Here is a 24,252-nt window from a genome sequence, read left to right on the forward strand (position 1 = left end):
GGGGGGTCGTGTCCCCCTCGGGATTTCCGCCCCTGCTCACCAGAGCCCTACAAAGGTTCTCTGATATCAATTCCCTGGACTCGATTGACAAGATCGCTGTCCTAAGAACTACAACGTTCAAGAAAGCACATGACAATGGCAGCATTAAAAGTACATAAAATGTAATGTTTATTTCACTTAGTCTCATTTTACTTAGCATTTTTACTAATATATTCTTAAATAGAAAGCATTCTATACAGCGACAGGCAGGAAATATATATATTTTTTTAAACATTTTTGTTTTGTCTCAGAAATTGAGGAAAGGAGCGTCGGGTCACGCTAGCACACTGTGATTGAGTCCGGTGAATAGATAATACATGGTTATAATTTAGTGCAGTTATTGCATTACAAAGCAACCATCAAAAAATGAAATTAGTGCAATGGTTTTTTTTTTCTACTTACACATAAAGAGGAAGTCCAGATGGGTTAAGGCGTTTTAAGTCTTTCAATGTTAGGCTTTGTATTGCATACAGAATATAAGACAGGAAACTAAACTATAACCCTTGTATAAATTGTGCTTCATAAATCGAAAAACCTTTTCATTATCAATTACTACATTGGTCCGCTTTGAAAGTCATATTCCTCCAAAGTACAGTGAAAATCTCTAAGTGAGCTAAAACATGCAAGGCTGCATTTAGCAAGTCGCTCAATCCCTCTCTCTGATAGGTCGTCGAGGAACAGGTGGGAATAGATCACTTCAGAGCCAATCCAAATTGTGCTCAATAGAACAAATTCTAAAGTAAAACATTTTGTGCAATTAAAAAATAAAAAAATAAAAAAAAATGTTTTGCCTTTTTGTATTGTTGAGAGAATTCTGGGGGAAGAAAATAATGAACAGTTTTCCCTTTTCCGTTTCTAGTGAATACAAGTGTCGGCACCTGTACCCACACTACTCCTTATTCATTAACGTTGTAATTTTAATCTGTTTCATTATTCTGACGTTATAGTCAGGTTACTCCATATTTAAGATGCATTCTGCTTTTTAAATGGTTAATACTTGTGGTTAATTTGTAACTCAGAGGAGTGACTGCCTTTTTACAAACAGAATCGTCGACAAGAATATTACTTAGAAATAACAAGGATAATCAGAATCGATGCATTAAAAGTGTAGAAGAACTGCAAAAAGAAACAATCAGGTTTCATGCAACACTTGCATAGAATTATTTTCTTCTTTTTTTCAATCATGCTGTGATTTTTCAAATAATACAGAACACTATAAAGTTGCCTGTTAGACATGGAAGCAGTAGACCAGTTAGTCCCCAGACTTGGTCCGCAGGGACCCTGTTCATGCAGATCTTTGTTCCACAATATGCCCAACTGATCGGTTCATAGACTAACCATGCAGGTATATGGTATCATGTCACAGTTGCTATAGCTGTGAGTCCTTTCGAAATGCAAGAGAAATCCAGGAGACCACGTCACAAGTTCCACACATGATTAGCCAATGAATGAAGTGATCAGTTGAGCACGAATAAGTGATTGGTTGGATCAAAAACCTTCCGGTATAGGTAGACTTGAGGATCTGCTTCGTGAGGTTGACAGTAAAACTGCAGTACACATACAGTATAGAGACGGTTAAAACAAAGGGGTTCAGAGGAGATGCTATGTGCTGAACGTGTCTGACAAACACTTCCAAACAGCCTGAATAGGTTATGCTTGGTATGAAGAGCTCTCTCTCTCTCTCGCCAGGTGTTTGGAGACTCATATAAGTGAGTGTGAACGGGACGTTGTGCAGATGCTACAATAAAAAATGTGCCACACAACTGGAGGACAATCAGAGGAAGGAGTGAGATCAGCCCACCGCTAGGGGCAGCTGGAGTCGTAAAAAAGGCATGCGATATTGCATTATTTTGATGCCTGAATTTGTGTGTGTGTGTCTGCTTGCATGTGCCACAAGAGGTTGCTGGCACCTTAATGTTTCCGTGTGTTTGGTACCATTCCATTTGCTCCGTTCCAGCCATTACTATGAGCCCTCCTCCCTTCAGCAGCCTCCACGGAGGTGTGCTTGCCTGTGTGTGTGTGTGTTAATAAGAGTAATATTGATTTGTCACATTCCCTTCATAACTCATGGTGATATTCTGTGTGATATGTGTAATGACAGAAACAAGATATGTGAATATATTGCAGCTTTACAACACTAACATACAGATAACCATATAGAGGCCTGCGTACCTGTGCCTCTCCCAAAACATTCAGCATCTTCTCAGTAAAAACTATCTGAACTGAAAACAGGAAGAAGTCCATACTGACAAAATTAAATAAACCCAAAAATATAAATACTTATAACAGCCTGGTCTCATAGACTAGACGTAACATAGTCAATGTAAATCCGGGACACTCAAATTAGTATGTTATGTTTGGTATGGTTACATAAGACAGAAGGTTACTAAAGGCAAAAAACGATGATGAGTGATTGAGCGGAGTGGATGAGTGGGCGAATAACGCGAATGTCTAGCAACCCAAAGGATGGGTGAATCTCATCACTGACAATTTCAGCTTTTTAGCTACTTTCCAACTACTTAGCTAACCCTTCCTTGAACAATAAGCCTAACCTTAACTCTTTTAGCTAACCCTTCCCCTAACACGTTAACCTATCTCCTAACCCTAACCCCTAGTGTAGCTAACGTTAGCCACCCAGCTAACGTTAGCCACAACTAATTGGAATTCGTAACATATTGTACGTAGAGCAAATTTCGTAACATATTGTACATTTTGCAAATTCTCAACATATTGTACATTTTGCAGATTTGTAACATATCATATCAATTGTAATTGACACATATCATATGAAATGACTGATTGACATTCACAAATTAGTACATACCATATGAAACGTAACATATACTAAATTGAGTGTCCAGGATTTACATACAGAATAATACTAAATGCTCTGAGACCAAGTTGATTATAACCAGGCGCCCATTCAATATGTACAATATATATTCGGATGCATTTCTATTTTCCATAGCAGATTAGTAAAATGTAGACATTCCTACTTTTGTTTATCCAGAAAGAGCCTATGGTTCCTGTTCTGACCATAATGTGCAAATAGTCCTAAAATAATCATACATGCAATAATAAAGATACATAAGCGTCTTAGGGATTTAAGGCCAGTAAATGTGTCATTCTACAATAGAGAAACCTTAAGCAAAGAATCTTCAAATTTGACTTGACCTACAGCCAGTAGTTATAGCTTGCTATTGTGGAGGTGAGTAGCCCTGTTGACGTATAGCCTTTTATCTGATTAACATGACCCAAGCTAATCAGAATGAGTAAAACCGTAAGCCTGGAAGTGTGTGATTGTAGAAGGGGGTAATGTGCACAGCAGTCAGTAATTGTTATGGGGACAATTGATACTACATTGTTTTTATAGTTGGGGTGAGTGGTTGGGGACAAGGAGCACACTTATTGTGTACAAGGGGGTGTCTTGTGGCCAAAGTTGTAGTTTGGGTATAGCTAGTTGTCTTGGGACCAGGTGTACGTTAGAGATGTCAGTATTTGTCTTGGGGCCAGGGGTACGTTAGAGATGTCAGTATTTGTCTTGGGGCCAGGGGTACGTTAGAGATGTCAGTAGTTGTCTTGGGGCCAGGGGTACGTTAGAGATGTCAGTAGTTGTCTTGGGGCCAGGGGTATGTTAGAGATGTCAGTAGTTGTCTGAGGGCCAGGGGTACGTTAGAGATGTCAGTAGTTGTTTTGGGGCCAGGGGTACGTTAGAGATGTCAGTAGTTGTCAAGGGTACGTTACAAATGTCAGTAGTTGTCTCGGGGCCAGGGGCGGCTGCGATGGCAGTTGTTGCGCTGGTTGTGCCCCTGCTGGGCATCGCGCTGGAGCAGCCTGTCCTGTGATTCATGCCCATTGGTGCTGTGGATGCCCCCGCGGTGACCGCGGTGAGGGGGGTACCTGTCCCTGTAAGTTTGGCCGTGGCAAGGGGACTCAAACTCATCCTCCTCATCTAGTTCCTCTTCTAATTCCTCCACCAGCTCCTCGTCCTCCTCGTCCCCCTGGAGGCGTGGGCCTCCAAGGAGGCCACGGGACAGGGAGTCGCTGCCTTCTTCAGACGGCATCAGGCTGTCCTGCTCCAGAGGGGAGTGGGCCTCCACCTCCTCACCCTCCACCCCCACACTGCTCTGCTGCGCTGGGGCCTGGTTCTTATTCTGGGTCTGGTGTTGGAGAGGGGGGAGGAGGAGGGAGATAATAAAAAAGATCTCCATCACAGTATCTGAGACAGATTCCTGAAGTAACCTGCTCTTTTTACTATCCTCATCACACCAAAGACAAATGGCTAAAGCTACCACACGTGGGCACACATCACACATACAGTGCGTTCGGAAAGTATTCAGACCCCTTGACTTTTTCCACATTTTGTTACATTACAGCCATATTCTAAAATGGATTAAATAGTTCCCCCCCCCCATTAATCACATTTTTGCACATTTATTAAAAATAAAACTGAAATATCACATTTACATAAGAATTTAGACCCTTTACTCGGTGCTCTGTTGAAGCACCTTTGGCAGCGATTACAGCCTTGAGTCTTCTTGGGTATGACGCTACAAGCTTGGCACACCTGTATTTGAGGAGTTTCTCCCATTCTTCTCTGCAGATTCTGTCAAGCTCTGTCAGGTTGGATGGGGAGCGTCACTACACAGCTATTTTCAGGTCTCTCCAGAGATGTTCGATCAGGTTCAAGTCCGTGCTCTTGGCTGGGCCACTCAAGGACATTCAGAGACTTGTCCTGAAGCCACTCCTGTGTTGTCTTGGCTGTGTGCTTAGGGTCGTTGTCCTGTTGGAAGGTGAACCTTTTTTTCAGAGTTTGCACTGTTAGGTGACCTAAACTGGGATATGCTTAACACCCCGCCCGTCCTACAATCTAAGCTAGATGCCCTCAATCTCACACAAATTATCATGGGACCCACCAGGTACAACCCTAAATCCGTAAACACAGGCACCCTCATTGATATCATCATAACCAACCTGCCCTCTAAATACACCTCCGCTGTCTTCAACCAGGATCTCAGCGATCACTGCCTCATTGCCTGCGTCCGTAATGGATCCGCGTTCAAACGACCACCACTCATCACTGTCAAACGCTCCCTAAAACATTTCAGCGAGCAAGCCTTTCTAATCGACCTGGCCCGGGTATCCTGGAAGGATATTGACCTCATTCCGTCAGTAGAGGATGCCAAGTTATTCTTTAAAAATGCTTTCCTCACCATCTTAAATAAGCATACGCCATTCAAAAAATGTAGAACTAAGAACAGATATAGCCCTTGGTTCACTCCAGACCTGACTGCCCTTGACCAGCACAAAAACATCCTGTGGCATACTGCATTAGCATCGAATAGCCCCCGTGATCTGCAACTTTTCAGGGAAGTTAGGAACCAATATACACAGGTAGTTAGGAAAGCAAAGGCTAGCTTTTTCTAACAGAAATTTGCATCCTGTAGCACAAACTCCAAAAAGTTCTGGGACACTGTAAAGTCCATGGAGAATAAGAGCACCTCCTCCCAGCTGCCCACTGCACTGTCGCTAGGAAACACTGTCACCACTGATAAATCTACAATAATTGAGAAAAGCATTTTTCTACGGCTGGCCATGCTTTCCACCTGGCTACCCCTACCCCGGTCAACAGCTCTGCACCCCCCACAGCAACTTGCCCAAGCCTCCCCCATTTCTCCTTCACCCAAATCCAGATAGTGTTCTGAAATGTTCTGAAAGAGCTGCAAAATCTGGACCCCTACAAATCAGCTGGGCTAGACAATCTGGACCCTCTCTTTCTAAAATTATCCACCGCAATTGTTGCAACCCTTATTACTAGCCTGTTCAACTTCTCTTTTGTATCGTCTGAGATCCCTAAAGATTGGAAAGCTGACGCGACCATCCCCCGCGGCAGCTTTCTAGACCCAAACTGTTACAGACCTATATCTATCCTACCCTGCCTTCTCCTCGAAAGCCAAGTTAACAAACAGATCACCGAACATTTAGAATCCCACTGTACCTTCTCCGCTATGCAATCTGGTTTCCGAGCTGGTCATGGGTGCACCTCAGCCACGCTCAAGGTCCTAAACGATATCATAACCACCATTGATGAAAGACAATACTGTGCAGCCGTATTCATCAATCTGGCCAAGGCTTTCGACTCTGTCAATCACCGCATTCTTATCGGCAGACTCAATAGCCTTGGTTTCTCAAAGGACTGCCTCACCTGGTTCACCAACTACTTCTCAGATGGAGTTCAGTGTGTCAAATCGGAGGGCCTGTTGTCCGGACCTCTGGCAGTCTCTATGGGGGTGCTACAGGGTTCAATTCTCGGGCCCACTCTTTTGTCTGTATACATCAATGATACATCAATGATGCCACTCTTGCTGCTGGTGATTCTCTGATCCACCTCTACGTAGATAACACCATTCTGTATACTTTGGACACTGTGTTAACAAACCTCCAGACGAGCTTCAATGCCATACAACATTCCTTCCGTGGCCTCCAACTGCTCTTGAATGCACCCGCCCGCCCGTCTAGCATCACTACTCTGGACGGTTCTGACTTAGAATATGTGGACAACTACAAATACCTAGGTGTCTGGTTAGACTGTAAACTCTCCTTCCAGACTCACATTAAGCATCTACAATCCAAAATTAAATCTAGAATCGGCTTCCTATTTCGCAACAAAGCATCCTTCACTGCCAAACATGTCCTCGTAAAACTGACTATCTTACCGATCCTTGACTTCGGCAATGTCATTTACAAAATAGCCTCCAACACTCTACACAGCAAACTGGATGTAGTCTCACAGTGCCATCCATTTTGTCACCAAAGCCCCATATACTACCCACCACTGTGACCTGTATGCTCTCGTTGGCTGGCCCTCGCTTCATATTCGTTGCCAAACCCTCTGGCTCCAGGTCATCTATACGTATTTGCTAGGTAAAGCCCCACCTTATCTCAGCTCACTGGTCACCATAGCAGCACCCACCCGTAGCATGCGCTCCAGCAGGTATATTTCACTGGTCACCCCCAAAGCCAACTCCTCCTTTTGCCGCCTTTCCTTCCAGTTCTCTGCTGCCAATGACTGGAACAAATTGCAAAAATCACTGAAGCTGGAGACTTACATCTCCATCACTAACTTTAAGCATCAGCTGTCAGAGCAGCTTACCGATCATTGCACCTGTACAGAGCCCATCTGTAAATAGCTCATCCAACTACCTCATTCCCATGTTGTTGTTTTTTGCTCCTTTGCACTCCAGTATCTCTACTTGCACATTCATCTTCTGCGCATCTATCACTCCAGTGTTTAATTGCTAAATTGTAATTATTTCGCCACTATGGCCTATTTATTGCCTTACCTCCCTAATCTTACTATATTTGCACACACTGTACATAGACTTTTCTATTGTGTTAATGACTATACGTTTGTTTATCCCATGTGTAACTCTGTGTTGTTTGTGTCGCACTGCTTTGCTCTATCTTGGCTAGGTCGTAGTTGTAAATGAGAACTTGTTCTCAACTGGCCTACCTGGTTAAATAAAGGTAAAATAAAATAAAAATAAATACAACTTTGCTCCATTCATCTTTCCCTTGATCCTGGCTAGTCTCCCAGTCAATGCCGCTGAAAAACATCCCCACTGCATGATGCTGCCACCACCATGCTTCACCGTAGGGATGGTGCCAGGTTTCCTCCAGATGTGATGCATGGCATTCAGGCCAAAGAGTTAAACCTTGGTTTCATCAGACCAGAGAGTCTTGTTTCTTATGGTCTGAGTCCTTTAGATGGCTTTTGGCAAACTCAAAGCGGGCTGTCAGAGTGACCATCAGTTCTTGGTCACCTCCCTGACCAAGGCCCTTCTCCCCCATTTGGTCAGTTTGGCCGGGCGGCCAGCTCTAGGAAGAGTCTTGGTGGTTTTAAACTTCTTCTATTTTAGAACAATGGAGGCCACTGTGTTCTTGGGGGCCTTCAATGCTGCAGAAATATTTTGGTACCCGTCCCCATATCTGTGCCTCGACACAATCTTGTCTCTGAGCTCTACGGACAATTCCTTTGACTTCATGGTTTGGTTTTTGCTCTGACATGCACTGTCAACTGTGGGACTTTATAGAGACAGGTGTGTTCCTGTCCTATCAATTGAATTTACCACAGGTGGACTCCAATCAAGTTGTAGAAACATCTCAAGGAAGATCAATGGAAACAGGATGCACCTGAGCTCAATTTCGAGTCTCATAGCAAAGGGTCTGAATACTTATGTAAATAAGGTATTTCTGTTTTTTCTAAAAACCTGTTCTCATTTTGTCATTATGGGGTATTGTGTGTAGATTGATGATTCATTTGATCCATTTTAGAATAAGGCTGTAACGTAACAAAATGTGAAAAAAGTCAAGGAGTCTGAATACTTTCCGAGTGCACCGTAAAACTAACTAATTAGATTAGAGAGTTTAATAGTCACATGTACAGGGTTGCAAATGTAATCACTGGGTTCAGTGACGCTCCGATTCTCCTAAATGGACACTACTCTACACCAATGACAGTGGAACAGTTAAATGGATAACATGGTATTACAGTGTTAAGAACATTGTTAACTTAAATCGGCATGGTTAGCATTTATTTTTTTTGAATGTTCTGAACCAATCACGTTGAGATCATCTCTTAACACTATCATTTGCACTGGAGCAATCTCGCCCATTGCGTTGTTTATGCATTGTGTCGTCGTGCTTCAATTTGACAATCATTTCGATATTTTAATGCGCACCAAAGGTTTCATTCAGGGTAGCATTCTGTGCCAGCGTGAGAGAGTGTGCCATTCACAAAGCATGAGTATGGTCATGGTACGGCTCCATCTGTTTACTGCAGATTTATAGTACATCCACTGGGCATTATAGCGTACAGGTAACTGCCAAAATAATGGAAACACTTGAGTAAATGAGGGATACAAAGTATATTGAAAGCAAGTGCTTCCACACATGTGTGGTTCCTGAGTTAATTAAGCAATTAACCTCCCAATATGCTTAGGGTCATGTATAAAAATGCCCAGTTGCCCATTATTTTGGCTTCCATGGCTAGAATAGATCTTAGTGACTTTGAAAGAGGGGTCTTAAAGGGGTTTTAAAGGGGTCTTAAAGGGAGCGTACATCTGTGTGTCCCAGTCACCAGATCTCAACCCAATTGAACACTTATTGGAGATTCTGGAGTGGCAAATGAGAAAGCATTTTCCACCACAAAACACCAAATTATTGGAATTTCTCGTGGAAGAATTGTGTCGCATCCCTCCAATAGAGGTCCAGATACTTGTAGAATCTAGGCTAAGATTCATTGAAGCTGTTCTGGCTCGTGGTGGCCCAACGCCCCCATTAAGACAGTCTATGTTAGTGCTTCCTTTTACCTTGGCAGTTATCTGTGTATGCCATTTAGCAGACTTCATTATATTCATATAGCCTGTCACATGACTTTTTATATATCAAGCCCTGAACCTGCTGCTGCTTTTTGGATTTCATCATACAATCTTTGAAGTTTGTAGCACAGTGTCACTCAAATATGCAGGGACTGTGAGGTGGCAGGTGGATAAGAGATGGGAATTGGGTCTACATTCTGTAGGTATCAGTGGCTTGTGTGTGTGGGGGGAGTTTATTGTGTGAGAGGGAAATAAGACACATCGGTTGATCTTATTCCACCAAGTGTGGTTGGTGTGGAGGGGTGGGGGTGGGGGGTGGGGGTGGGGGGGTTAAGGGGTGGTAAGGGTCATCGGGTGTAGAAGTAATGTACATACATAAACCCTCCTACTCACCCCGTATGGTAAGCGATCATTCAATTAATTCCTGTGTTTCAGAAAACTGCAAAAACGTTAAGCAGGGATGAGTGAGAAGACGGACAAACAGACAGACATGAGAAAGGGGATAGAAGGAATGTGGTATAGTACTGTAAGGACAGATGCAACACACAACAACCACATAAACAATCCCCCTCCCACTAAAGCAGTGTTTCATCATCCTGGTCCTGTGGACTCAAAGGGGAGCACATTTTTGTTTTTGCCCTAGCACTACACAGCTGATTCGAATGATCAACTCATCATCTTGGACAATTCGAACCAGGTGTGTAATGCTAAGGAAAAAAACAAAATGTGCCCCCCTTTGGCTCCCCAGGACCAGGATGAAGAAACACTGCCCTACAAAAACCTCACTATCCCATTATCTGTCCTCTTTCCATTCTCCCATCTCCAATTGTCTCTGTTCCCCTCCACCTTCCCTCCTCCATCCACATAGCAGCATCTCACCTGTAGGCTAGATTTGGCTGAGGGCGGGGTCATGAGGTTCTGCTCTAATAGCGGGTTGATGGGGGTGGTGTCGGGAAGATGAGTGGCGCGCCAGTAGACCTCTAGGTATTCAGCCAGGTGCTCACACGCATCCTCCAATTGGTTCTCATCCAAAATGACATCAAACATCTCCTATGAAGGAACAGTGGGAGGGAGATCAATTTCAGACTGTTGGTTGAATTGTAATAGTAGCTGTGAATAGTACTGTATGGTGGGGTGTCCACGTACAGGGGGGCATTGAGACAGTTTGTCCCCGGCCATCATCTGCACGTTCAGGTGTTTGCTCTGAGACTTCCCCCGGGACTTGATCAGCCTCTGGAGCACCTGAGAGAGAGAGGGGAGGAGAGACAGAAAAAGGGGAGGAGAGAGAGAGAAAAAGGGGAGGAGAGAGAGAGAAAAAGGGGAGGAGAGAGATAACAAGGGGAGGAGGGACAGAAAAAGGGGAGGAGAGAGAAAAAGGAGAGGAGAGACAGAAAAAGGGGAGGAGAGACAGAAAAAGGGGAGGAGAGAGAGAGAAAAAGGGGAGGAGAGAGAAAAAAGGGGCGGGAGAGAGAGAGTGAGCAAGAGAGAGAGAGCGAGGGAAAGAGAGAAGGAAAGAGACAGGGAGAGAGGGTAGCTTTATAAAGAAGGCTTTATAAAGGCTTCATAAAGAAGAGAAATTCAAACGATGAAAAGACATCTTCACGTAAGTCCACTCACACTACATCTGCAGGACATGTACGAAGTGAGGTTGTCTAGCTATGTACCTTTGGCGAGGACACTTTGACGTAGACGATGATAGGGGCCAGGGAAGTCTTGGCTAGCTGGGCTGGGTGGTTGATGGTGTCTGCATCCAGAACCACCAGCTGGAGGGTTTTGGCCAGCTCAAATATCCTCTCTATCTCACTCTGGACCTCGGCTGTAGGGGAGAGAGATACATAACATTACAGTACCTGACCTAGAGATCAATCCATGCACTTTGGACGCTTACACACTTAATAGTGTTTACATGAACAAATGTGTATGTTAAAGGGAATGTGTGTGTGTGTGCGTGCATGTGTGTGTGTGTGTGTCACAGGAGGTTGGTGGCACCTTATTTGGGGAGGACGGGCTCGTGGTAATGGCTGGAGCGGAATGAGTGGAATGGTATCAAATACATCAAACACATGGTTTGAATCCGTTCCATTCACTCCAGTCCAGCCATTATTATGAGCTCTCCTCCCCTCAGCAGCCTCCACTCTGTGTGTGTGTGCACTCACCCAGGCTGGAGCGAGTATTGGATCTCTCCATGATGGGCCTCTTGTTGAGCACAGATCTCTTGGCAAGAGAAAGGTCTGCCGTAACGCGTGTGATGGAGATTCTGCAGGTGTCAGAAACAAAACGGGATAAACGCACAATAAATAACACTAACTACAAATACACTGCTAATACACACCACAGACAAAAGATCACAGTGATGAATGCAATGGAGGTTCAGAACAAGATCAAACAGAGGGCGAGCAAACAAAAGAACACCTGTGTCATAGATGTACATAAAAGAGAGAAGTAGCCTAGCGGTTAAGAGCGTTGGACCAATAACCGAACGGTCGTTGGTTCAAATTCCAATCCGACTAGGTGAAAAATCTGTCTGTGCCCTTGAGCAAGGTACTTAACCCTAATTGCTCCTGTAAGTCGCTCTGGATAAGAGCGTCTGCTAAATGACGCAAATGTGAATAAATAACTAGCTACTTTAATGGGCAGCTGACAATGAATCAGGATGCCTGTATATACAGTACTAACCTTCCGTCGAACCTGTGTTTCAGGAAGTCAAACAGAGCTTTCTGCATCATATCTGTCACCTGAGAGAGGGTAGAGAAAGACAAAGAGATCTTGGATACATATCATCGTCAATCAAACTATCTCAGCATCAGTGAATCAAATGTAAAACTTTACCACCATACTTCTAAGCCCCCAGCATCAAAATGCACACTTGGCAAGACAATAAACAAGTGTGTGAGAAATCCTATTGCCTAAAGAAGCATACACTGAGTGTACAAAACATTAAGAACACCTTCCTAATATTGAGTTGCACACCCCCTCGTTTGCCTTCAGAACAGCCTCAATTCGTCAGGGCATGGTGTCTAAAGCGTTCCACAGGGATGCTGGCCCATGTTGACTCCAATGTTTCCACAGTTGTGTCGACTTTGCTGGTAGTGGATCTCTACTCCGAATAGCTCATTCCGTCTCATCCCACAGATGCTCAATTAGATTGAGATCTGGTGACTGGGCAGGTCACTGCAGTAAGCTGAATTCACTGTCATTCGTGGAACCATTCCTGGACAATCCTAGCCTCGTGGCATGGAGCATTATCCTGCTGAAATACATTTATTTGCAGGTGGATAAACTGCTGCCATGAAAGGATGCACCTGATTGGCAATGATGTTCAGATATCCTGTGGCATTCAAACGTTGCTTCACTTTTATCAAGGGGACCAATGTGTGCCATGAAAACACACCCCACAACATCACACCACCAGCCTGCAATGTTGACACACGTCATGAAGGATGCATGTACTCGGGGTTTCCTCCATACCCTAGTCCTCCCATCAGCGTGAAACAGCATGCATGATGAATGCATGTACTCGGGGTTTCCTCCATACCCTAGTCCTCCCATCAGCGTGAAACAGCATGCATGATGGATGCATGTACTCGGGGTTTCCTCCATACCCTAGTCCTCCCATCAGCGTGAAACAGCATGCATGAAGGATGCATGTACTCGTGGTTTCCTCCATACCCTAGTCCTCCCATCAGCGTGAAACAGCATGCATGAAGGATGCATGTACTCGGGGTTTCCTCCATACCCTAGTCCTCCCATCAGCGTGAAACAGCAGAAACCAGGATTCATCAGACCAGGCAATGTTTTCACATTCTCCAGTGTCCAGTGTTCTCGCTCCTTAGCCCACTGCAGCCGCAGTTACTTGTTTTTTTGCTCAAAGAAGTGGGAACTCTGTAAGGTCGTCGGCTGCCAAAGCCCATTCGTGTCTGGGTACAGCGAGTTGTGCACTCTTTTATGGGTCTTTGGGCACCGATGTTGTACTGGACTGTCAGTTGACTAACTGTAGCCCGTCTGTTGCTCTGCACAATTTGTGTCAGCCTCCTTTGTCGTCTTCTATCAATGACCCGTTTTCAACCACTGGCCTGCCGTTGGCTTGATGTCCTTTGGGTGGTGGACCATTCTTGATACACACGGGAAACTGTTGAGCGTGAAGAACCCTGCAGCGTAGTTCATGACTGGCACCTACCACCATACCCTGTTCAAAGGCACTTCAATCTCTTGTCTTGCCCATTCACCCTCTGAATGGCACACATACACAATCCATGTCTCAATTGTCTCAAGGCTTAAAAATCCTTCTTTAACCCGTCTCCTCCTCTTCGTCTACGCTGATGGAAGTGGATTTAACAGGTGACATCAATAAGGGATCATATCTTTCCCCTGGATGCACCTGGCCAGTCTATGTCGTGGAAAGAGCAGGTGTTTCTAATGTTTTGTACACTCAGTGTACTTTGAAATTCATTGAAATTGAACCCCAGATGAAAGAAGCATCTAAAAATAGATCAAGTGAATTAGCCAGGCTTGGTGTTCATTCCACTGCCTGAATGGGGATGTTATTATTCAGCTGTGGAGCCGAGAGAGAAATGTGAATCATTATCACTAGATGGAGCAGACAAGAGGCGGTTCTTAACTGGTTCTAGGACAGTGTGTCCCAACCGACCGCTCCTTCAGATGGTTAGCTTAGCTGACTGCCATTTACAAGTGTAATTCAGTCCTCCGAAGTAGAAGGACCTAAGGTTGCCTTCCCCTAGTAGAAACGTTGTTCTTGGCCTTACTAGAACGGAGAGAGAGCGAGAGACACTTACCTCATACCCCTTCAGTGACGGCCCCACTAAGACCACCGGCCGCATAGACGGGACCACGTCATATGGAGGAATGTGTTCCTGTGTGAACCAAGAGAGAAAGAGACCAAGAGAAAGACAGCGAGCGTGCCAATCAAAGTTCCCGTCGTTTCACCCTTTGAAACAGGTTCATGTTTTTTTTTTTATAGAGAAGACGACATAAAAACGTACCTGCTTTTGCTTCGGTTTGTCTTTTGAAAACGAGAACAGTACAATCAGTGACATAAGATATTATATCAGCGAGTGAGAAGAAAAATCACGGTTGAATTTATAATACAGTATTCCATTCCTGAGAAAAAGGTCTGAGGGTGTAATGCTTATACTCACCACCAGATGGCGGCGTTGTCCTCCAGCTCCCAGACACCATGTCACCCAGACTGGAGGAAGAGTTCCCCCCTCTTTTCCTGCACAACAGACATTTCAGAACAAAGGTGACGGGTTACAGCACGGGTCATAGTTGGGGTTTGAGGTTACTGTTACGGTTATGGTTATTGTGTTAAGGGTTAATTATAAAGAAGCCCAGTTCAATGTTAGTTCGAGGATACGTTACAATATGAAATTATGCCCCCGATATTCCCTTGATGTCCCAAATTCTTACAAACATCAGGACATGTTGGTTCACCTTTGCTCGTGTTTGAGTCTCATAGCCTCCAGGCGTAAAGGGCTGGGGATGAAGGTGATGTCTGCCCCCTCCTTCACCAGACGACCAATCCACCAATCATTGTTGTACTTCTGTTACAACAACATAACTCAACATTACACCATGGGCACCGCTTGATCCAGGTCATTATTGTAGCTACTTCTGGAAGTGCAATGAACAACATGTCTCAATATCACCTAACACAGCACGATACAAATCAGATAATACCTCACACAATTAACAGAATTACGTGGAACGACTGTGTGGATGCTTCCCACAGCTGCTGTTGTTTCCATGGGGAACAGAGGGGAGAGGGGTGAGAAGAGTGAGTACTGTCCTCCCTCCTCAGTTCCTCACCTCCTTAATGTGCAGGAAGTCTTTGGCTTCGAAGTTGATTGCAGCTCCTTGAACGGGACAGTCCTCATCCAGAGCCCCACAGAAAGCCAGGTTGGTCTTCACCGCAAACGCTACAGGTTTAGACTGCAGGGACAGAAAACAAACAACATTTCAGTTAGTGTTACCAATAGTGTGTGTGTGTGCGTCCATGCGTGCGTTCATCTGTGTGTGTGTGTGTGTGTGTGTGTGTGTGTGTGTGTGTGTGTGTGTGTGTGTGTGTGTGTGTGTGTTTCATAACAAAACATACCGTAGCTCTGTCGAGCTGGAGCTGGGCCTGGCGCTCGGCTTCACGCCGATACGCCTCGCGGTCCTCCTCCGCTGACAGGTCGGAATCCGACGGTCTACTGGTGTACGAATCAGCCGACCCCTGGAGAGGGAGAGGAGAGGGTACTTAAAAACACATTTCACTGCACCTATCTGGTGTATGTGACAATACAACATATTGTATTGTCACATTTACTTGTATTGGTTGTGAGACAAATTATAGAGGTGGTGGTTGATTTCAGGACAGGGGTCTGAGGTGAGAGCCTGAAGAACCGTACACAAAGGCAGCCGCTCTCTTTCACACACACGGGTATGTACTCTCAGATTCACTCACACACTCACGCACGCACGCACGCACGCACGCACGCACACACACACACACACACACACACACACACACACACACACACACACACACACACACACAACCCGTTACATCACTTTCCTGCTGTTATCTCAAGAGTGGTGTGGTGACAGTCACAGATCACACAGAAAATAGCCTGCTCACTGAAACCTATTCTTCTGTTGTGTCATACTGGAGGCAATATACACACACTCTAACACATCATGTTGTCTTTCTTTGAGATTACTCTCTTCATCATCATCCACTTTGTCTCCTGCTTCCTCTCCCCCACACTAGCTCTCTGCTTGGTACACCAAATATAGCACAAAGGATATAGTGGCCTCCTCTCTCTTCTGCCCCCCCCCCCCCCCCCCCCACCCCCCAACAATGCAGTGCAGCACACGTACATCCCTTATCCTCCCTGCATATCCTCTATGGACTTCTGCTTGTTAGTAAAATATACCGTCTATAGATCTCGTTAATAATTTAGTGGCCTAATATGAGGACACGCCCCAGGATCCAGTCTGCGGAACACAATGGCATCGTGAGAGAAGTGGATGAAAACAATGACTTCATAGCGTCGATAAACAAACTCCTTGCTGGCATTAAGATGCATTATTCGGTCAGAGTAGCTAATGGTCCTGCACAGGTGCTATCTAGTAGGCTATTTATCAAATGATGTCAAATGATTCACCGGATTAGTGTGGAAAACCACAAGGCTGTAAGAGTTATTAAAACTATCAACCACGATAGGGATACATGAGCAAAATGAAAATCCTTTGCCAAAAACAGAAAAGGGAAAGAAAAAAATGATAATATTTGTACTTCTCAACAGAGGAGAGAGAGACAGAAGTGTTGTGCTTGGTGCAGTCTGGGCGGTGTACAGTATATCTCTGCTCCCCTATATGTGGCTCCTCTGAAGAAACTCAGCCCTGATTCTGTCAACACTACAGCGAACAAAGCCGGCCGGACAGGGGAACAGAGTTAGAGCAGAGAGAAAGGGGTGGATAGAGAGATAGAGAGGGGGGGGGGGCCTGAGGGGAGGAGAGAAAACACTCCGGGGCTTTATGAACCTCCCTGTGCTGATGTACACACACACACACACACACACACACACACACACACACACACACACACACACACACACACACACACTTCTATTACCTACACCTCTATTCATCTGACCAGCCTCAGCACTCGTAACAACAGTATACTGTATGACGCCATCTTGAATTTTCCTATCTGCATCATACTATATACATAATGTTGAGACAGCACAACACAGTCATTTGAATACGACGACAGGGGGAGCCTTGAACGTATAAGCACGCACAGAATGCTCTATCACTAGGTTTCTAAGGTATAACTGAATCAGATTTTCACATTCTTCAAGCCAACACTGCACCAAGTGGTCTGTGCCTTAGAGAGAGAGAGAGAAAGAGAGAGAGAGAGAGAGAGGAGGTGGGGGGAGGATAGAGTTAGAGGCATATATTAAAGGAGAAAGACACAGAGATGAGCAATGGAAAGGGGAAAAGAGAGAGACGCATTCAAAGATAAGCCTAAAGGAGATGTGCAGAAAGCACTGGATGGATGGAGGGAGGGAGGGAGGGAGGGAGGGAGGGAGGGAGGGAGGGAGGGAGGGAGAAAGAAAGAAAGGGTTTATATAATGAGATATGCATAGGTGATCTCAGGATTTAGATTAGACAATAAAATTGTGTGAAGGAGGGGAGGGACAGAGTGATGGTGGGAGGAGGAGGAGATTGTGAGACAGACAGACCGACAGACAGACAGACAGAAAGACAGACAGACAGACAGACAGACAGACAGACAGACAGACAGACAGACAGACAGACAGACAGACAGACAGACAGACAGACAGACAGACAGACAGACAGACAGACAGACAGACAGACAGAAGCTGTCCATACCTGACTGATTAAGAAAGCAGCACTGGATGCTGACACAGACGTGAAACTGCATTCCTGTGCTCTGTAACAGCGCTGTATTCAATGTGAACATACTGTACTTAAACGAACACACGAATGCACACACACACATGCTCTCAAACACAGACACACACACAGCCATGTTTACTAGCCGTACATGGCTGGAGTGGGAAAAGAGCTGGGTCTAAGTGCTTCTTAATGACGTTAGCGTGCTGAGAGAGTCGCCTGGGCTGCCATGATGCCCAGCCATTATTAAAGTGTAGAGATCAGCTCTGAGAGAGTCTCCTGGGCTGCCATGATGCCCAGCCATTATTAAAGTGTAGAGATCAGCTCTGAAAGAGTCTCCTGGGCTGCCATGATGCCCAGCCATTATTAAAGTGTAGAGATCAGCTCTGAGAGTCGCCTGGGCTGCCATGATGCCCAGCCATTATTAAAGTGTAGAGATCAGCTCTGAGAGAGTCGCCTGGGCTGCCATGATGCCCAGCCATTATTAAAGTGTAGAGATCAGCTCTGAGAGAGTCTCCTGGGCTGCCATGATGCCCAGCCATTATTAAAGTGTAGAGATCAACTCTGAGAGAGTCTCCTGGGCTGCCATGATGCCCAGCCATTATTAAAGTGTAGAGATCAGCTCTGAGAGAGTCTCCTGGGCTGCCATGATGCCCAGCCATTATTAAAGTGAGCACTGGAGCACGTGACCTCACACCTGCTGCTGGTAATCTCTCCACTCACACTTACTCCCCTGGCTTCATATCACACACACACACACACACACACACACACACACACACACACACACACACACACACACACACACAATACGATACATTTATTAAACATAAGAATGAGTGTGAGTTTTTGTCACAACCCGGCTCGTGGGAAGTGACAAAGAGGACCAGGGCACAAATAATAATATAATAAAAATCAATACTTTTGCTCTTTATTTAACCTTGCATATAAAACCTTGTTTGTTCATTGAAAATTGTGAATAACTCACCACAGGTTAATGAGAAGGGTCTGCTTGAAAGGATGCACATAACTCTGCAATGTTCGGTTGTATTGGAGAGAGTCTCAGTCTTAAATCATTTCCCACACACAGTCTGTGCCTGTATTTAGTTTTCATGCTAGTGAGGGCCAAGAATCCACTCTCACATAGGTATGTGGTTGCAAATGGCATCAGTGTCTTAACAGCGCGATTTGCCAAGGCAGGATACTCTGAGCGCAGCCCAATCCAGAAATCTGGCAGTGGCTTCTGATTAAATACAATTTTTGCACAACTGCTTGTTGCAATTTCGATGAGGCTCTCTTGTTCAGATATCGGTAAGTGGACTGGAGGCAGGGCATGAAAGGGATCACGAATCCAGTTGTTTGTGTCATCCGTTTTTGGAAAGTACCTGCGTAAATGCGCACCCAGCTCACTCAGGTGCTTCGCTATTGCACATTTGACATTGACACGTCAATACTTTGCCCCTTGATAACCAGTGCACTTCTGTATGTTGTAAAAGCGTTACATGGTCGCTGCCTATATCATTGCATAGTGCAGAAAATACACAAGAGTTCAGGGGCCTTGCTTTAACAAAGTGAATAATTTTCACTGTAGTGACCAAAACGTCTTTCAAGCTGTCAGGCATTCCTTTGGTAGCAACAGCCTCTCGGTGGATGCTGCAGAGTATCCAAGTGGAGTCGGGAGCAACTATTTGTACATGCGTTACCACTCCACTATGTCTCCCTGTCATGGCTTTTGCGCCATCAGTACAGATACCAACACATCTTGACCACCAAAGTCCATTTGATGTCACAAAGCTGTCAAGTACTTAAAGAATATCCTCTCCTGTTGTCCTGGTTTCCAGTGGTTTGCAGAAGAGGATGTCTTCCTTAACTGACCCCCCATAAACGTAACGGACATATACCAGGAGCTGTGCCAGGCTCGCTACGTCTGTTGAGTCATCCAGCTGTAACGCATAGAATTCACTGGCTTGTATGCGAAGCAGAAATTGTTAAAAAAAATCTCCTGCCATGTCACTGATGCGTCATGAAGCAGTGTTGTTTGATGGAGGCATTGTCTGTATAGTTTTTTGGGCCTTTTCCCCCCAGCATTGTCCCAGCCATATCCGCGACAGCAGGAATAATTAAGTCCTCCTCAATAGTATGGGGCTTGCCTGTCCTAGCCACTCGGTAGCTCACCATATAAGACGCTTCTAGCCCCTTCTTATTGATGGTATATGTTGCTTTTATACACGTCTTACTACTCGAAGGTTTCATCGAGTTGTGTACTTTTGCACATTTAACACACCGTGGCTGAGGAAAGGCAAAACTCCCAATGTAAGTGAACCCCAAATCAATGTAGTTCTCATCATATTTGCGTCTCTTCAATGGTCCAACGTCCCTGCCTATTGTTCGGTAGCTCTTCGGCTGCATCAGATTCACAACTGTCAGTGTCCATGCTAGCTGGGCAAACAACAAATGTAGAATTTTCTGATGCTAGCATTGAATGTGGAAGCAGAACAACTTCTGTCGTCGACAGGTGCAGGTGTAGTACTGCTGGTACTACCAGTAGAGCTGTTATGTGTCTCTAAGGGCCTTACTTTTTTAAACAATTTATCAATTTCCAAGCAAACAGAATGAGGAGCAGCTATGTTTGGCTACATACGTACCGTTAGTGGAATTCCCTCGAGAGAGTAACGGTTAATGTGATTGGATGTTAATTATTTGACTAGGCTACCTGTATTTGACATTGTGTAGTTGTTTCGCTGAACACTAGATGGTTTCATTTTATTTTTGGCAGTGAAACGAGGCTACTCAGGCGAGAAAAAACCTCACCCAAATATACTGCTCAAAAAAATAAAGGGAACACCTAAACAACACAATGTAACTCCAAGTCAATCACACTTCTGTGAAATCAAACTGTCCACTTAGGAAGCAACACTGATTGACAATAAATTTCACATGCTGTTGTGCAAATGGAATAGACAACAGGTGGAAATTATAGGCAATTAGCAAGACACCCCCAATAAAGGAGTGGTTCTGCAGGTGGTAACCACAGACCACTTCTCAGTTCCTATGCTTCCTCCATGTGCTCGCCAGAGGTAGCCTGACTGCCATTAGGTACCGAGATGAGATCCTCAGACCCCTTGTGAGACCATATGCTTGTGCGGTTGGCCCTGGGTTCCTCCTAATGCAAGACATTGCTAGACCTCATGTGGCTGGAGTGTGTCAGCAGTTCCTGCAAGAGGAAGGCATTGATGCTATGGACTGGCCCGCCCGTTCCCCAGACCTGAATCCAATTGAGCACATCTGGGACATCATGTCTCGCTCCATCCACCAACGCCACGTTGCACCACAGACTGTCCAGGAGTTGGCGGATGCTTTAGTCCAGGTCTGGGAGGAGATCCCTCAGGAGACCATCCGCCACCTCATCAGGAGCATGCCCAGGCGTTGTAGGGAGGTCATACAGGCACGTGGAGGCCACACACACTACTGAGCCTCATTTTGACTTGTTTTAAGGACATTACATCAAAGTTGGATCAGCCTGTAGTGTGGTTTTCCACTTTAATTTCCACTTTAATGACTCCAAATCCAGACCTCCATGGGTTGATAAATTGGATTTCCATTGATTATTTTTGTGTGATTTTGTTGTCAGCACATTCAACTATGTAAAGATAAAAGTATTTAATAAGATTATTTCATTCATTCAGATCTAGGATGTGTTATTTTAGTGTTCCCTTTATTTTTTTGAGTTGTGTATATAGCCCCATTGGAAAATATAAACGGTCTGTTTTTTAATGTGAATCACATTTTTATTTGGTGTTCCCCTGACGTCATTGCTTACCCCAGTTTGGGAATACCTGATCTGGAAGAATTCAGAGGATGTGACAAATAAACTCGAAATGGGGAAATGTTTACTGGTTGCTCAGGTGGAAAGGGGAAGTCAGATGTGTGGAATAAATTTGACTAGTTGTGGAAAATACTGGAGCTCAAGAAAAAGAAGGTAAGGAGCAAGTGCTGCGTGCATATTGTGTACCAAACAGGTGTCGTTAGATTACAATATAAGTTCTCTGACCGTTTGGAACAATGTAATAACAGAGAGTCTGTTGTAACATTAAAAAAAAATGTAAAGCCTTTATTAAAGTAAAGACTAAAACCAGTCACATTCATTCATGAATGCAATTTCCAACATGGAATGGTTTATCTATTGTTTATGCTAATTATTCAAGGGTCGCATTGTTATTTTATTTTAAAACTAAAATGCTTGAATGCATGTCAATTCATGAACAACGGGTATGCTGTGGGATGATATTAATACATGAATGATTGATTGATACAGTACTGTAGCCTTTATACGTTTTGAAATATAGGCCTAAGTAAGTTCCGCTATTGAGACTAAACAGGATGCGCTCTTAGGCCTACAGCTCGATGGTGGTTATACAAGACTACTCTACTAAGCCTACTAATGATAATGACATGACTTATTATTATAATAATGATGATCATAACAATAATAGTAATAATAACAATAATGATATCAAGAAAAAGGAGGGTCATTATTTTTATAAATAGTCTATGCTTTTTTATGACAATTTGGAACCGTGTAAATAACACTAAATAGATTATAAATAATACCAGAGAGGCTGTTCTAAAGGGAAAAAGTGTAAAGCCTTTGTTACAGTATAGCAAAGATCAAAACCAGCCGAATGTGTTTATGTTGTGGTTGCGTGAGGCTTGGTTCTCATGGAATCAGTAGGCTACTAAACAAAAACTCAAACAGGCAACAGAAGCAGGATCTGTCTTATTTCTGTAGATATACAGTGCCTTTGGAAAGTATTCAGACCCCTTGAAATGTTCCACTATTTGTTAAGCTACAGCCCTATTCTAAAATTGATTTCAAAAATATGTTCCTCAGCAATCTACACACAATACCCCATAATGACAAAGAAAACCGGTTTTTAGACATTTTTGCTAATTTATAATAAAAATAAGAAACAGAATTACCTTATTTACATAAGTATTCAGACCCTTTGCTATGAGACTTGAAATTTAACTCAGGTGGATCCTGTTTCCATTGATCATCCTTGAGATACTTCTACAGCTTGATTGGAGTCCACCTGTGGTAAATTCAATTGATTGGACATGATTTGGAAAGGCACACACTTGTCTATATAAGGTCCCACAGTTGACAGTGCATTTCAGAGCAAAAAACAAACAATGAGGTTGAAGGAATTGTCCGTAGAGCTCCGAAACAGGATTGTGTTGAGGCACAGATCTAGGAAAGGGTACCAAAAATGTCTGCAGCATTGAAGGTCCCAAAGAACACAGTGGCCTCCATCATTCTTAAATGGAAGACATTTGGAACCACCAAGACTCTTCCTAGAGCTGGCCGCCTGGCCAAACTGAGCAATTGAGGGAGAAGGGCCTTGGTCTGGGAGGTGACCAAGAACCCAATGGTCACTCTGACAGAGCTCTAGAGTTCTTCTGTGGCAATGGGAGAACCTTTCAGAAGGACAACCATTTCTGCAGCACTCCACCAATCAGGCCTTTATGGTAGAGTCACCAGACAGAAGCCACTCCTCAGTAAAATACACATGACAGCCCGCTTGGAGTTTGCCAAAAGGCACCTAAAGACTCTCAGACCATGAGAAACAAGATTATCTGGTCTGATGAAACCAAAATTGAACTCTTTGGCCTGAACGCCACGCGTCACGTCTGGAGGAAACCTGGCACCATCCCTACGGTGAAGCATGGGGGTGGCAGCAGCATGCTGTGGGGATGTTTTTCAGCGGCATGGACTGGGAGACAAGTCAGGATCGAGGCAAAGATGAACGGAGCAAAGTACAGAGAGATCCTTGATGAAAACCTGCTCCAGAGCGCTCAGGACCTCAGACTGGGGCGAAGGTTCACCTTCCAACAGGTCAACGACCCTAAGCGCACAGGCAAGACAATGCAGGAGTGGCTTCAAGACAAGTAACTGAATGTCCTTAAGTGGCTTGAACCCGATCGAACATCTCTGGAGAGACCTGAAAATAGCTGTGCTGTAACGCTCCCCATCCAACCTGACAGAGCTTGAGAGGATCTGCAGAGAAGAATGGGAGAAACTCCCCAAATACAGGTGTGCCAAGCTTGTAGGGTCATACCCAAGAAGACTCAAGGATGTAATCACTGCCAAAGGTGCTTCAACAAAGTACTGAGTAAATGGTCTGAATACTTATGTAAATGTGATATTTCCGTTTGCCTTGTCATTATGGGGTATTGCGTGTAGACTGATGAGGGAAAATAACAATTTAATCAATTTTAGAATAAGGCTGTAACGTACCAAAATATGGAAAAAGTCAAGGGGTCTGAATACTTTCTGAATGGACTGTTAAGCCAGGCACATTTAGCATTTAGGTTATTGATTATAGACCTAATTAAGCTGGGGTTTCCT

General features: G+C 44.4%; 1 protein-coding gene across 2 annotated transcripts in view; it reads right to left on the bottom strand.

Annotated features, from left to right (window-relative positions):
- Window positions 1–3,609: 3,609 nt before the first annotated feature.
- Window positions 3,610–24,252, bottom strand: part of cacnb3a (calcium channel, voltage-dependent, beta 3a) — a 27,385-nt gene continuing 6,742 nt past the window's right edge. The window contains exons 3-15 of one of the 2 annotated variants that reach the window (XM_029719947.1): window positions 15,532–15,651; window positions 15,246–15,368; window positions 14,871–14,980; window positions 14,576–14,652; window positions 14,420–14,439; window positions 14,213–14,290; window positions 12,096–12,154; window positions 11,576–11,676; window positions 11,084–11,235; window positions 10,566–10,661; window positions 10,299–10,469; window positions 9,813–9,858; window positions 4,118–4,199 (exon numbers count right to left, since the gene is read on the bottom strand). In XM_029719947.1, coding sequence (XP_029575807.1) covers window positions 9,829–9,858; window positions 10,299–10,469; window positions 10,566–10,661; window positions 11,084–11,235; window positions 11,576–11,676; window positions 12,096–12,154; window positions 14,213–14,290; window positions 14,420–14,439; window positions 14,576–14,652; window positions 14,871–14,980; window positions 15,246–15,368; window positions 15,532–15,651 — 1,137 coding nt within the window. In that variant the 3' untranslated portion in view covers window positions 4,118–4,199; window positions 9,813–9,828. Of the gene's footprint in view, window positions 4,200–9,812; window positions 9,859–10,298; window positions 10,470–10,565; window positions 10,662–11,083; window positions 11,236–11,575; window positions 11,677–12,095; window positions 12,155–14,212; window positions 14,291–14,419; window positions 14,440–14,575; window positions 14,653–14,870; window positions 14,981–15,245; window positions 15,369–15,531; window positions 15,652–24,252 lie in introns of both variants that reach the window. The other variant, XM_029719946.1, reaches the window with a different exon arrangement.

Source organism: Salmo trutta, chromosome 28, assembly GCF_901001165.1.
Source record: "Salmo trutta chromosome 28, fSalTru1.1, whole genome shotgun sequence".
Classification (NCBI taxonomy): Eukaryota; Metazoa; Chordata; class Actinopteri; order Salmoniformes; family Salmonidae; genus Salmo; species Salmo trutta.